The sequence below is a fragment of the Platichthys flesus genome, chromosome 19, assembly GCF_949316205.1.
Source record: "Platichthys flesus chromosome 19, fPlaFle2.1, whole genome shotgun sequence".
Classification (NCBI taxonomy): Eukaryota; Metazoa; Chordata; class Actinopteri; order Pleuronectiformes; family Pleuronectidae; genus Platichthys; species Platichthys flesus.
Genome location: NC_084963.1, coordinates 12,766,197 through 12,781,060, shown reverse-complemented (window position 1 = coordinate 12,781,060; position 14,864 = coordinate 12,766,197). Strand labels below are relative to the sequence as shown.

Genomic DNA, 14,864 nt, shown 5'->3' with positions numbered 1-14,864 from the left:
ACTTCATGACATCACAAGGTGGAAACAGAGTCACTCATTTAAACATAATTCAGACTTAAGTCCATTTTATTGAATGACTAGACAGTGATCCATAATTTGTCTGCACATCCTCATTACTACACCATAATAGGACTCATTGATAAGAGGACCATCGGTTATCTATGTGGGGACATGCACTGATGTACAAATGCACACACACATGTATATAGATGATATTGTGCTTTACAGAGACCCCATCTTTTATTTTCATTAGATCCGGGAGAAGATTATTCCCAGTTATGAACCGACTGTAAACACATGGATCAAATGAGGGCCACTGATACTTTTTGCTTTGGAAATAACACTGCAGGTGTACAACATTCTCCTTTTGTCTCTGATTGGGACATGAGGTGGACTCCTCTGAGACACAGGTGGGCTACTGAATTCAACATGGTCACAAAGATGGTCAATGGGCAACGTTCTGATTGGTTGGTCAGTGGGAATGGTGCTGATTGGCTTAAGAGTAAAATAGGGTCCAGATTTTTTAGCTGTAACTACAGGGTCACATGCATAGATTGGTAACTTGTGCGGCCGTCCCTCAGATTTTGTGAAACCAGTTAAAAAACATCCCAGCACAAGTGTGAATCAAACCTACTCATAATTTATACTGCCACAAAACAGTTTTATTGCACAAGCACAAAAACAGTTTTGTTGACCCTAATTTGATCCAATAAAAAACACACACACACTGGCAAGAGAACATGGCTTTAAAGATATATTCTCACATTGCACGGATAACTTCATTGTATATTTAATTTCCTCCTACTTGGTTTCAGTTAAACTCTTCAGTTAAAATATCTATTTTTAATTATATTCTTCAGTTTTAGAGCATTAGTGTTAAGACAGAGGTTTTGACTTGCTGAAAAGCAATAATTTGGTCATTTATGGCACAAGGTCTTTACGGTGTCCCCGTGTGCTTTTATTGTAGATTGCTGACGCACAAGTTGAATCTGAAGTGGTGATACTGTGGAACCAGTAAAGGGCGACTATTATTGCCTCGCTGCTTCTCATGCACACAACTATGACACTTTAGTCTCTAGAAATGGATCTGCACGGTGCACTGCCTGGTGTAAATTGCATTTCCTAACCTACCGTGAACACCGATGCTACTCTGTAGGCGCCGCCAAGCGTCACACTGACTCTATAGTTCTCTGAACAGCAGATGTAAGGGACAGAAGACGCTGCAGCAGCCTGACAGAATGACATCTGCGTGTTAACTATTGTGAGGTGAGATTTCATATTCAACCCTGATGTGTAATTGACAAACACAGACACACACACACACACACACACTAGCTTAACAACCCTCTGCTTTTCCAGCTCCAGCCGTACGACAGTGTTTCCTGAACACCAAGGTGACCCGTCCGTTGAGGATGTGTGGGTTTAAGAGCTGCTGGCACCGGCTGCGTTTGCTCGGCTGGGTGAGATGACAGAACAAAACAGAGACATTAAAGACGGGCGGTGTTTATGTATGAGTGACACACCGCTGACACAAGGCCGTTTCTCTCCCACGTGTGATCTAAAACGTCTCAGAGGACTTACTCGGTTCTGCCCGCTGCTGCCGCCGCTGGCTCCGATCCCTGCAGGAAAATATTCACTCTTGATAGAAAGGAGAACAAAAATGGAGAGGTTGTTAGAGCAGGATTTATCGTTGCAATGCCCTGGTACACTGTGAATGTGGAGACACGTGCGGTATATGATTCAGTGGACAATTAGTCAGCAAGAGATTAGTGTGTAATTCCACAGCTTTGATCCTGCATTCATTATCAGGGTTATAGATCTCTCCGCAATAAGGACGGGCTCATTTATTTTGCTGTAATGATAAATGAGATGAAAGCAATGCATTTAGCATCTTTAGCAACTTTTTTCTGCTGTCTCTTTTTTACTTGTAATTGCAACCGTGGCCAAATCCAATGCAAGTCGTCCAGCAGGAGCTGAGAGTGTGGCGTCTGATAAATGAGCTCTGAGGAAAAAACCTGAGACTGGGGCCCCTGTCTCCGCAGAGGGCAGTAACGAGAGGCAGGAGAGTCGGTGCTTACTTTGAGTTCTCCGATGCTGCCTTCAGTTCCTTGTCGAGTCTGGAGGTGAGAGTTCAGATGACAAGATGAATATAAAAGGCGTTTAAAAGCGACAGCTCGGGCTCGGAGGAGACGGGCGTGGACTCACCTAATGATGCACTCTGGGATCTGGATGCAATCCATGGGGATGAGTTCCTGAAGCTCGTCCAAACTGTTCACGTACTTTATCTTACTGCTGAACTTGGCACTGGGTAAATAGCAAAATGCACACACACAGTCACACACAGTCACACACAGACACACACAGTCACACACAGACACACACGCATAAAAGTTTACATAAGCTCACAAACAAGAAAAGCACGGCGAAAGAAATCTGCTTTAAATCTGAGGAATATTACTTTAACCAGATGATTCCACCAAATGAAAAGTTCATTAATTTGACTTTACACTTACGTTTTTTGCCTTTCAACATATTTCTTATCACACATATTACCGATATGTGCGCAGATTCCTGCTCCAAATATGGCTATTTTGTCCTCTTTCTGGGTAGTGGGAGGAAGAGGAGACTTGTCGTCCATTTTTATATATATAGATTATGGTTCGAAACAAATTTCATGGCGAATCATCCAAGAGTTGTTCAGACATTTCCCTTAAAAAGCTAAAATGTTTACCTCAAGTTGGAACAGAGGAAAAGTCATGGGATCATACAGGTCAGTAAAATTCATCCTCATGGCGATATATAAAAGAGTTATTAAGATATTTCAGACGGGATGAGTTTTACCTGATGAAGGGCTTGGTAACTGCTAGAATGGTCCTGATGAACCAGGATGGATGGAGAATAATGAAGGATTTCAAATTCTTCCTGAGCCTGAAACAACACAACATGTCACATGATAGGAGCCTCAAGTGTCGTGAGCGTCTGTTATCTCTCATGAAATCTTGTTTTCATCACGTAGCAGGTGAAGGAGAAGCAGGTCTGACCTTCTATCAATCATCTGATAGCACTTCTTCAACCAACCGAGGCCAGGCATTCTTCTGTGGGGTGTGGCTCCATTCAGGTACACGATCATGTAGTCCTCCGCCACCATCAGCTCCAGGGTGCTGATCACATAGCTGAAGACACACAAACACCCACAGGGTGAAATTCTTCACAGTTCACTGACCATGACCGTGACCCTGACTCCAAACTAGTAAATTATTTCTGACTGACCCACATTTGTCCCAAATGTCCTCCACCTTTTACAAGTCAACTATTTTATTGAGTGATAATTATAACTACTAATTATTTGCATGTACAAAAGCTAAATTCATCCTGGGGGGAGCATGCGTGTCTACAACATTTGTATTTGATCATAAAGGCAATTCAATGTCAGCTTCAAAATCGAACATGTCAGCCTCATGGTGGCACTGGAGGAAAGCTTTTTCTTAGGGCTTGTGATCTGGGGACCCTGAATATCTACACAAAATGTTGAGGTATCTATTGATTACCACTGTAGAGCCACACCAGTAGAATGACGAAAGTATTTATATTCATGGCTCCGGAAATGAGAATACTACAACAAACAAAAACAGCTATTTTAAATGACAAACACTACCCTGATTAGCTAGTGCATATCAACTTGGACACCCTCTTGTGTAGTGAGGAAAATATAACCTTTTACCATATCACAGTGGAAAACGTTTCATATTATCATGTAAATTAAACATAATAAATGTCACTATATGTCTTTAACATTATGTATGTTACAATATTGGGCAGGGAATGTGAGTTTAAAGCCATCATTATGAGGATACAAGAGATCTTGCCGCCTGATATCAACTATGAGAAATGGTTACAAACAAGGCTTCGTGGATTAACTCTTTTGGTTTGAATTCCTTCGTTTTATTTTCCTTCCCTGCATCAATTTCCGCAGCTCAATCAGACTTCTACCCTTTTAAAATCCAATTCTCTGATTCAGGCCAAGAGAAACCATTATCTCTTTCTCGATTCTCTCCTCACCCCCCTCCACCTTTTTCTCATTCTTCTCAATCAGCAGGGAACTTTGTCAATTCTGAAAATATCCTCAGCTTCCACAGTCCTCCTGATTTCCTAAATAACCCCCGAGTTTGTAGGCTCAGCCTGACTCTCCTCTCTTCCCGATCTAATGTCATTCTGCAGCTTACCAACCAACATCCACTCTGTTTCGTGACTATTGTGATTATCTCCCACTGACAGGAGCCGCACACTGTTCACCACCTCGAATAGTTACTCCTCCTCGCACGTATTCACACCTCAAGCCATCTGGCAGCAGAAACTGCAGACACTACGGTTTACCTCCTTTCATTCCTATCCAAAAACTCTTGGATACGCCAGCTTACTCGATATCTTTCTCAGAACAGCCCGTGGGATCCCAACGACACTGTCCAAGCATGCAATGCATCTGTGCCAGCACAACAGTGAAGACATCAGCATGGGAGGTCTCAGCAAACAGGCTCAATTATCACTTTATTTCTGTCGCTTTATTTACACAGCTTCCCTTGCACGGAGGAGCCGGGGCTGGTTAAAGGAAAATCCGGCTGCGTTCCAGATTCACAAAATGATTTTAAGAATAAAATGCAACTTTTAATGTTTCCTTATATTGGTTTGTATAAATTAAACTGTTATTGTTGACATATCATGAATCACCATCTTCAAAAGATTGGATAATCATCATCACTAAAATCAGCTTGAGGTCAGGATGAATGCTGTTTGTTTTGCAGGTATTTGGATCTCTGTTCCATGGAAACTATGAAATTAAAACCTAGTGCAAACATGTCGCAGTTTCCCAGGTGATTTGGATTATTTTCCGGATATAGTGTTTAAATGGAACAATTGAACAGGTTCTTTGTATCTTTTTGCATATGATCATAACAGAGTGCTGGTTCCTGATCGGGTGCCTGCAGTTTTCTTTTGGCTTCCATTGCAGCCACTACAGAAACACTGAATAAGGTTTTCACTCACCACAGGATCCTAGTTTCTATCAGAGAACTCCAGGTAGTATATCCAGGATTCTCAAGATACTGGGATATTGTCTTATATTCGTTTCTAAACCAGGGATGACCAATACTAGAAGGGCACTCAGTAGCATGCATATCTCCATAAAGGCCAAACAGTCCTCTTATGAAACCATATTAAATTCACTTAGATCCAAAATTGTATTTGGATCTGTACCGGATTGCACACATACACATAAATATCTGTTACCTAAACCAAGATGGTGAAGATAATCAACAAAAACTTTTAAAAACGCCCTGTCTCACAATGTGAAAGAAAGAGAAAAACGATTCCTGGGTCAGCCCCCGATCCGAATCCACATCAAAACGTTATGTGTTCTCTCCTGACCCCTTCTGCCTATTTTCATGGTAATCTGTTCTGTAGTTTATGTGTAATCCTGCTTTCAAACAAACAAACACATTAACAAACAAGTCAGAGGGTCACCAAAGTCCCAGCTCACACCCCATTAGCCACACAAGCACATAAGTCTTGTCAGTTTACAATGATATTTTTCTACACCTTCTAGTTGATTTCGATAAGACAGTCATGGTCCCCAGAGAATGAATCCTAACTGACGTGTCCCCTGACATTTCTGTAGCATCACCCTGATGATCACATGTGTGGCTTTCATAAGATATCTCTACCAATGGGACTTTGATCGTGATGCAGTTTGGAGCATTCATGTTCCCTACAGGATGAACTGCAGTAGCATTGGTGGCATGTTGCTTCATGTAAGAGTAAATGCTGGTGTTTGGAAGATGTTACTCACAGGAAGAGGTTCTCCATTATTTCATGGTACTCCTCTCTGTCGCTGTCTGGCAGGAAACAGGCAGCAAACACGATGATGGCGTTCACTCCATTGGCATAGTAGCCTTGATTAAGAAAAAAACATAAAATTAAAAGGAATGAGAGTCAAGTTGATCCAACAATTCTTGGTGAAAGCTTAGCATTAATTAGCACAGCCTCCTAAGTTGATTGTTCCCTTGTTTTTCACTTTTTTCTTTGTGTTTATCTGCGTCTCTTGTATCTGACTGTCTCTCTGTCCTGCTTCCTCTCCCCACGTTTCAGATAATTCACCAGCTCATCCATCGGCAGGTTCGGTGTCACTCAGACAGAGGGTCCTGTATCTGAGACAGAGCTGCTGATGTTCACTGTTCAGTAACAGACGTCTCCTGTTACACTTAAGCCCACAGCACAGAGCACAGTGGGGGGAAACTGTGCTACATACAATGATTATAGTGTCTGATTTACATCAGTAATGGTAATATGGTCAGGGTTTTCTTGAGGCACAGGCTTACTGGGGCGTAGGCCATTGGCCCTTGGGTTGTAGTGGGCCCCACCGAGAGAAAGATGGGGCCCCTGCCTGTGAAACTAATATGTTGTGACTCTTTATGGTCCAGATGTAAAGTTGGAGGACATAATAGCTTCCTAAAAGTGAAGCCAAAGCGTCTGGATCGCCCCTAGTGACTGGCTGCAGTATACTTCATCAACCCTGCCTCCTCCATGTTAGCGCAGAGGGCATGGGCTGAACAGAAAACTTCAAATAATGTGATGGAAATGATACATTTTAGATCGTTCTTTTTCTAGGTATCGGCAGGATTTCGATACTACAGCTCCATCCCCCGATCGCTACAGTGTAACTTTGTCTCCAAATGTGCAAGATAGTCACGTTCCTCCTAGGGATATTTTTGTATGGTAGAGAGTCAGACCCAGGTCCCTCTATGTTAAGGCAGATAGGTGATACATTAAAAGATACTAAATCATGATTATGTGGTCTTATTGTTATGAATTGATATTTGAAGACGTCACCTTGGGCTGTGGGAAATTCTAATGGAGATTAATGCACTATTTTCTGACATTTGATTGATTCACTGATTAATTAAAAAAGCTAATGGCAGAAATAGATATAGGGAAAATTATCTTAAACTGCAGCTCTGGTGTTTAGATGATGATGATGATGAAGATGATGGTGGTGGCGGTGGTGAAGAACACTGTTCAACATGCTGGGTTGAGATCAGATCATCTTTGCACACAAACCATGAACCCTGGCACCCACTATGGGAGAATGGATTTTCATTCAGTGAGCAGTGAGTGGTTTCGGTCAGCAACCTCCACCCCCCATTAGACGCACGGGGTGTGTTATTGTCAAGTGGCCACTTTCACGGTTTTCAACCTGAGTCCTGTTGTACTAATGTTCAGTTGATGTGTGAAAAAAAGAAGATAAAAATGCTTCTCTCCGTGCAGCTCGCTCTCTGGTGACCATCGTGCGATGTAAAACTCAGCGCCTCTCCTCCACTGCAGCCTGTATTAGTACATTTTCACTTGGCTCCAGCTCAAGGTTGAGATCAGGCATTTCAAAACTGATCAACGTCACTCTGCTAATTCGTTCTCCAGCTCCCGCACAATAGATGGTTGTGATACAGGCAGTGCAGCAGAGATTATGACCTCTATAATGGTCTCCTGCCCTGACTCCGATATTGAGGCCGACTGAAAAACTAAAACTGAGACCTGGAGAAATCTTAATAAGTCTGTCTGTCTTTCTGTCTGTCTGTCTGTCTGTCTGTCTGTCTGTCGGTCTGTCTGTCTGTCTGTCTGTCTGTCTGTCTGTGTCTGTGTCTGTGTATGCCTCTTCTCTCTGTCTCTTTGTCTCTTTTTCTCAATGTCCCTCTGTCTCTCTCTCTATATCTGTTTGTCTGTATGTCTGTCTGTCTGTCTGTCTGTCTATGTGTCTGTACCTGTGTCTGTGTCTGTGTCTGTGTCTGTCTCTTCTCTCTGTCTCTTTGTCTCTCTGTCTCTCTGTCTCTCTCTCTATGTCTGTCTGTCTGTCTGTCTGTCTGTCTGTCTGTCTGTCTGTCTGTCTGTCTGTCTGTCTGTCTGTCTGTCTGTCTGTCTGTCTGTCTGTCTCTCTCTCTATGTCTGTCTGTCTGTCTGTCTCTCTCTCTGACTGTCTGTTTGTTTAGTTTCTTTTAGGATCAAAGGGAGGGCAATGTCAATTTGGTGTGATTTTGAGCGGCAGTGCTTTTAATAATATTACAATTTGAATAAACCGGCAAACAGCTCCTTTGTTTTCACTTCCTGTGGTGAGTAACCTGCTTGATCAGATAACCTACAGAGCCACTCAACCATTTAAAATCATCGGCTGTCTGTATGCGGAACACGTATTCCGAGAACCATTAATCTTATCAGCTTCACACAAGGTATGTCTATTGTGAAGGGCCCAAGGAAGTGCAGTGTTGAATTTGGCTCTGTAGCAGCGGCGGTGTCAACACAAGTGATTGTTCTCAATCACTACATCCTTGACTACAGCAACGACAACTGACGCTCCACTCCGGGAATTTTGAAGAAACAGGTGAACAGCTCTTTGTGCAGCAGCTGTGGTACAGCCTCAGGGTTCAGCAGCTGGTCTTCACTTGCTGCAACTCATTTACTGCAGGTCACTTTTACAGTTGAACACACTGATAGTAATACATTATTAATGCACTGTCGCCTAACCTAATGTTTTTTAATGTTATACTAAAAATGTCTTGAATGAATTCCCATTGAACCTAAACTCAATAATTATGTTTTATGTATTATAGGTGCCTAATGTATGTATAGTGTATTTTCAGTTGTACAATTAAGAGTAATATATTTTTCTAGATTATGGACTGGTATTAAGTTATTTTTAGGTCAGCTGTAATTAAAAGTGATTTAAAAGAATGTAAATGAGCATCTAATACAGCCCCAGCCAGCGTGTTGCCTGAGACGCAAAATCCTGTGTAAAAAAAACTGATGGTTACTGGGGACTGCTGGGGACAAATCAGATACCAGCTTGTTCAACCCAGACCTTCTCCATCTGAACATAGTTGTTTAAATACAAACTTTAAATGTTAACATCTTCTCTAACTAAACCAGTCGCGACTACTGCGTTTTAGTATTTCGTAGTACTAAAAAGGATTCAGTATTTCGGTTGGCGATATGACGTTCTGAGAATTATCAGATTGTCGTCTGCCTTCCTTGTCCACTCTGTTGGCGCTTCTCCTCTCCGACTTTGCTGCTGCTAGCGTTAGCTGTTCGCAGGTAACGCTTAAGATAGTTATAGCGCTGCTATAGATTATTTACTTTAGGGCAGCCTGACATATGTTGCTTGCTTCTCTGCTCCAGGAAAATATTTCCAAAATGTTGTTTTTAGTCGAGAATCTGTTGTTGTTTGTTTCCATCTCTTTTTCTTGCTGCATGTCGGTAACTTTAGTGTAACCTGCTTGTCGATAACAACAGCGATAAATCCGGCAAAGCTGCCACTCCCTCTGCCTTATGCTGCACTAGACCATAGCAATGCACAGTGTTGACTTGGGGTTTTGATAGTCAACCAGTGAAGTGTCATTACTTTAGCCAGTATTGGGACATAACCCCCAAAGTCATGGTGCTGAATCAGCTCTTTAATATTCACCTCCGTGGGAGATGACTCTCATGTAGGGCTCAATGATCTTCATGTTGATGCGGTGCTCCTGCTCCCCGATGACGACCGTCCTCCACAGCTTCCCGTCGTGGCGCTCCTCCTCTGCGCTGTACGTCGGGATGGATTCATAAGGCTCACTGGTCCCAGTCCTGCTGGCAGCATTCGGGTCTGATATGGGAGAGGACAAAAGAGCAAATACTGTGTGTTGGAGGCCTTTTCAGGAGCAGACATTTTCTGAACATAAGCTCAGTTGTTCCTTGTGTTATTAGGGAGGGCTCTGTTATATTCAAGTGCCCCAGTAAACCACAGTAGCGTGACCGTGAGCAGGATGAACAACACGAGGACCCTGAAACTGAGGCCGCAAAATGCGACCCAGCTATCATTCTGTTTATTGTTAAAATGCCTTTCCTCCTGTGACATGTCAAAATGTGTCTTCTTCAAAAAATCTACTTAAATTATAGGCTCCATCATGATGGATACAAAATAATATTAAAATAGAATGGTATTCAGTAGAGCCGAAAAGTCCCAGAGGAATGAATACCAAACATCCTCTGGTCCAATCTTCTTGAATTAGAGGAATTCCTGTTTCTCTTATACATGTATAATTAAATACTGAACATCTTAGGGTTTGGGATTTTTTGGAAACATGACATTTGATAAAGCCACTTTGGACTGTGGGAAGATGCTGTGGAATCTTTTTGACATTTTATGGACAAATCTAGAATTAGAATTAAATTCACTACATTCAGATTTTATTTAAATCTGCACTAAAATGCACACACTTATCAAGATCAATGAATTACTCTCTGAGAAAAAAAACAACTAGCAAAACAGCCTATCTCAGGGCGTTTAAAAAAAAAGGGGAAAAAAAAGAATTCTTGGATTCGACCCCTAATCCAGATCTGCACCAAAATTGAACAGAAATAGATGGTGAAGGAAACGTAAGCTCCTTTGGCGGTGGACATGTAAAGAAGAGACACCTGGGAAACATTTAGGAGCATCTCGCCTCCTCCAGGATCAGAATGAACAGGGACTGTATTGGGATCAGTCTGATATTGACTACATTCTGAATAACCCACCTTCCCAGTCCGTTTCATGGTCCGTGTAGTCGAGGTAGTCCCCCTCATCAGGAGTGTCGAGGTCATCGACGTTGATGTCGAGATCGTCTGGCGTTTCCCCCAAGTCATCCTCGCTCTGGTCCAGTGAAAGGCTGATGCGAGGGGCGGAGAGCTTCTTCCTCTGGGTCGGGCCTCCTTGTAGGGGAAGAGAGGTAGGAGGCACTTCGGGGGGGGGAAACAGAGCCCATAAAAGCAGTTATTTACTTTAAGATGTCACAGGTTATTCTATGTGAGTAACTGTTGGTTTGCTGGTGGAGTCACATTCACCTGGTCGGCCTTCGCCCGCTTCAGAGTTCATTTTACTCTCTGATGCTAGGTCCATCCCCAGAGGACCTGCGAGGACATATTGACAGTTAGTAATTGGACTCTTATGATAAAACCACAGCAACCACCACTTACATAATCCACTGCCTGTGCTTCCTCTACATAGTGATTTACAAACAAGAGCATTATTCCGATTTTAGTTTGAGGTAGATACGTCAATAAATTCTGTTGCACGACTGTTAATTGTTATTGATTATTTTATATAGCAGCAGCGTATTGCTAATTTTATTTCAAGTAAGGATCTGAATACTTCCTCAATCCTCAACTACAGGAAAATACTTTAGTTTATATTGTTTATTTCCATGAAAATGTGATAAAGCAGTAAATAAATAAAAGTAAGAAAGTCTTCCTGTTGTATTTAAGAAATATATGGTGTCAATCACATAAAACCTTATTTAGTCAAAATAACCGGATCATTTCTCTGCATCTGCACAAAGCACAATATGATAAACTATTTAAATGGAAGACTACATTTACTGAATTTATATTTTTAGTCTACTCTACGAATGACATTCACACATGCATACACACACATTCGTACAGTGCATCTATATATGATTATCCCAACCTGCTGAGCCACAGCCAGCGATCAGAACTGTACAACGTATTTATTATAAGGTAAATATGTACGTGTAAATATTTACTACTTCTGCCAAAAAATAGGCCATGGCAGATAAAGTATCTGATATATCCATAGATACGTCCATATCAATTTTATTTCTTTGTATTGTGTAACACACAGACTATTTGTCAATATACCTGTATCCTGTTTTCGCAAATGTCAACATCAAGATCAGCCTAGAAAACTCCTGAACTGGTCCAACTATACAAAGCTTTGAAACACCAGCTTGTGTTCAAATAGAAGACATTTATTCCACTTGTCTGAACAAGAATGGTGAGGTGAATGGGGGAGACAAATAATGGGGGGAGGGGTGAGAGATATGAGAAAAATCTTCCTCTGTGAATAAACCTCCCATTCAAACTGGAGGAAGGGGGAGGATGCTGGAAGTGGTGTGTTTACGTGTGTGTGCCTTTGGTGGTGGTTGTGGTGGTGGTGGTGGTGGTGGTGGTGGTGGGGGGGGGGGTTGCTGTTACATCATGATGAGCTCGCGCCCCCCGTCCCCTCACTGCCTGTTCTTTTTTTCCTTTTTTGTTCTAGTGCTGACTCAAATCGAATGACTGCACGCCTCCCTGAGCACAGACTGGGCAGAGATGCAAATTCTCAGAGAGTCACGTGCATGAAGGAAGAGAAGCTCCTCGATGCACTCGGCCCGGAACTGGGAAAATGTGATTGCATTTGCAGATTGCGAGAGCAAAACGCTGAGTGTTGAATCCCTGTACAGTGGATTTGACTATCGTGCTGACCATTCATAGAAACCTGTACAGCACGTGCACACCTCCTCACACATATACAGAGAGATAATCAGCACACACTGGCACAGACACACACTGGTACATTGCAGAATAACACAAGCAGCTTCATCTGTTCTGAGCATCCTCCATGGAGGATGCTGCTGCCTCGCATCCACAGCACAGCACAGCACAGGACCACAGTGCTGGTGACAGCAGCCCCTCCCTTCCTCCCTCTCTCTCTTCCTGTCTGCCGGCTGTGAGGAGGGGGGAAAAAAACAACATACCCCTCCATCTTTCTCCATCTTCACCGAGCAAAAACCATCTACTCACCACTGCCGGGGCTCGGGATTGTGTGTCCTCCTGCGTCTCAGAGCATGGACGTGGCTCCCAGTTCCCTGCCTATTTCCTGCTCCCCCAGCCTCTCGATGGAGATGCTCAGCTTACAAACACATCACAGCTTCCACCATTTTCTGGTCACATGATCTGGGCCATCACCAAATAAGGGCGATCACCTGCTACCACGGCGTGCAGCGGCTTCCTCAGGCAGTGCAACAGAATGGGAGGGGGGGAGTAGGATGGCGGGTTTATGCGTGAATGCTTCTGGGACTGAAGTAGATAAGCTGTGTGTGTGTGTGGGTTTGTGTTTAGGTGTAATTGTGTTATTAATACCCACGTGGAGCTGCTGTTACAGTTTTTCTCCATTGCTTTGGCTCATTTCACGAAACAGAAATGACATTCTCAAAACAACACGTGCAAACCTCATAACCACTGGGCACTTGTTCACAACAGATTGGAATATCTCATTCCTTTAATCAAATTGCAATTGAATTAGCACATCCTTGCAATGACAAGTACAATTTCCAACAGCTTGCACAAATTTCAAATGATTTAGCACACCTTTGCAAATGGTTAGGTACAATTGCCTTCAGTTAGCCCAATTACCAATTGAATATATATTGTTGGTCAAAACTGACTGTCGCTTCTCAGTCAAGTGGTCGTTCTCTGCAGAACATGTTGGCATAATTTCATTGTGTACATCATCACCTGCACAATAGTTCACTCCACTGTCAAAATCGTACAGGCACATAATACCATGAAAAACATCATGGTATATACTGTAATAAGGACATCTTTGATCATCGGCTTCATTTTCAGGTGCAACTAGAAGTTTAGTAATCAAGGTTGAGTTTCACACATCTGATCACCAATCGCACAGTAAGTTTACAGTTTTTCTCAATTGCCTTGGCTCATCTCACGAAACAGAAATGACATTCTCAGAGCTCTAAGTGCAATTGGCAAAATAGCCCATATGGTTCAGCACAACTACATGGATCACCTTCAAAAGGTCATATCTCACCAAGCCAAATTTTAGTTTTGATGTGCTTATTGTTTGACAGTATATTGTGCTGTACCGATTTCTGTTACTTTAAGCATGATGTATGACAATTATTGTATCAATTCCCATGGCAGTATGAGTTCAATAAACATATTTTATGTGAAACCTTGAATAAATCTTTTTTCTGTTTGATACACATAGTATTCTGGAAAGAAAACATCTACTGTAACCATTCAGTGACCATTCAAGGACTGAGCCAAGATTGAAATGTGCACATGAGGGATATTTCTATGGTCCACTGCCATACTGACAAAACATCTAAACATTTTGACCTGTAGTGTTTAAACAATGCCAAAGGGACTTTTCATTTTGGGGGCACTGACTATTTGTATGAGAAAAGGATTTAGTTTTGACTGATGAGTTGGCTGTTTTGGGAGAGATATGACCTTTTGCAGGTGTGCTATGGAGATTTGCTGAACCATCTATGTTATTTTGAGAGATGAGCCGCAGCAAACGAGAAGGAAATTTTCATTTTGGGGGCACTGACTATTTATATGAGAAAATGATTTGGTTTTGAAACTTGAGTTAACTGTTTTGGGTGAGATATGACCTTTTGAAGGTGATCTATGTAGTTGTGCTGAACCATATGGGCTATTTTCACTGCACTTAGAGCTCTGAGAATGTCATTTCTGTTTCATGAAATGAGCCAAAGCAATGGAGAAAAACTGTAAATCCTTACAGTAGATTTGTGAGCCTGAATTTGCGGCCACAGGGTTTTATTACCCCTCAGGTCGTAAGACAGAGCAATAACAATCAGAAATGAGAACATTGTCCGCTCCATGTCCTGATAATATTCACAGGCTTTGTTTCGCTGGTGAGAAAACAGTGACTGATCCAAAGCAAATACATCATGCCTGCCCCTCCGACGTCTATAAGACAATTTCAAATGGCCCCTTTATATTCTGAATGAGCACTGAACTTTCAATCCTTGAACAATCCAACTATAGCCGCAAAGCAGATCAAATCAATAGCACTTGCACAGCTTCCACGTGGAAACAGGCATTGTTTTCTTATCTGCACAGGTCGAACCTCGCTGAATGCCTCTTTTCACTTACCACGGTTCGACTCCAACAGGTAGAGACAGGAAGGCAGAGAGCAGACCTTTGCACACTGTCGACTATTGTTTGGTACAAAGGTTGTTACCACAGCTTCGTTGTGGCCA

General features: G+C 42.3%; 1 protein-coding gene across 3 annotated transcripts; it reads right to left on the bottom strand.

Annotated features, from left to right (window-relative positions):
• Nucleotides 1–37: 37 nt before the first annotated feature.
• prune2 (prune homolog 2 with BCH domain) lies at nt 38–14,855 on the bottom strand. Of its 3 annotated transcripts, XM_062412808.1 has the most exons (12): nt 14,758–14,828; nt 12,637–12,840; nt 10,897–10,962; nt 10,591–10,791; nt 9,503–9,679; nt 5,843–5,945; nt 3,042–3,173; nt 2,842–2,928; nt 2,206–2,304; nt 2,079–2,117; nt 1,582–1,638; nt 38–1,456 (listed from the first exon to the last, which is right to left on the bottom strand). In XM_062412808.1, exons 3-12 carry the CDS (start codon nt 10,949–10,951, stop codon nt 1,423–1,425), a joined length of 984 nt encoding a protein of 327 aa, XP_062268792.1. In that variant the 5' UTR covers nt 10,952–10,962; nt 12,637–12,840; nt 14,758–14,828; the 3' UTR covers nt 38–1,422. The 3 variants fall into 3 exon arrangements, with proteins under 3 accessions (XP_062268792.1, XP_062268793.1, XP_062268791.1); XM_062412809.1 differs by lacking the exon at nt 12,637–12,840 and having other exon boundaries at nt 14,758–14,855; XM_062412807.1 differs by lacking the exon at nt 14,758–14,828 and having other exon boundaries at nt 12,637–14,748.
• Between the last annotated feature and the right edge of the window lie 9 nt (nt 14,856–14,864).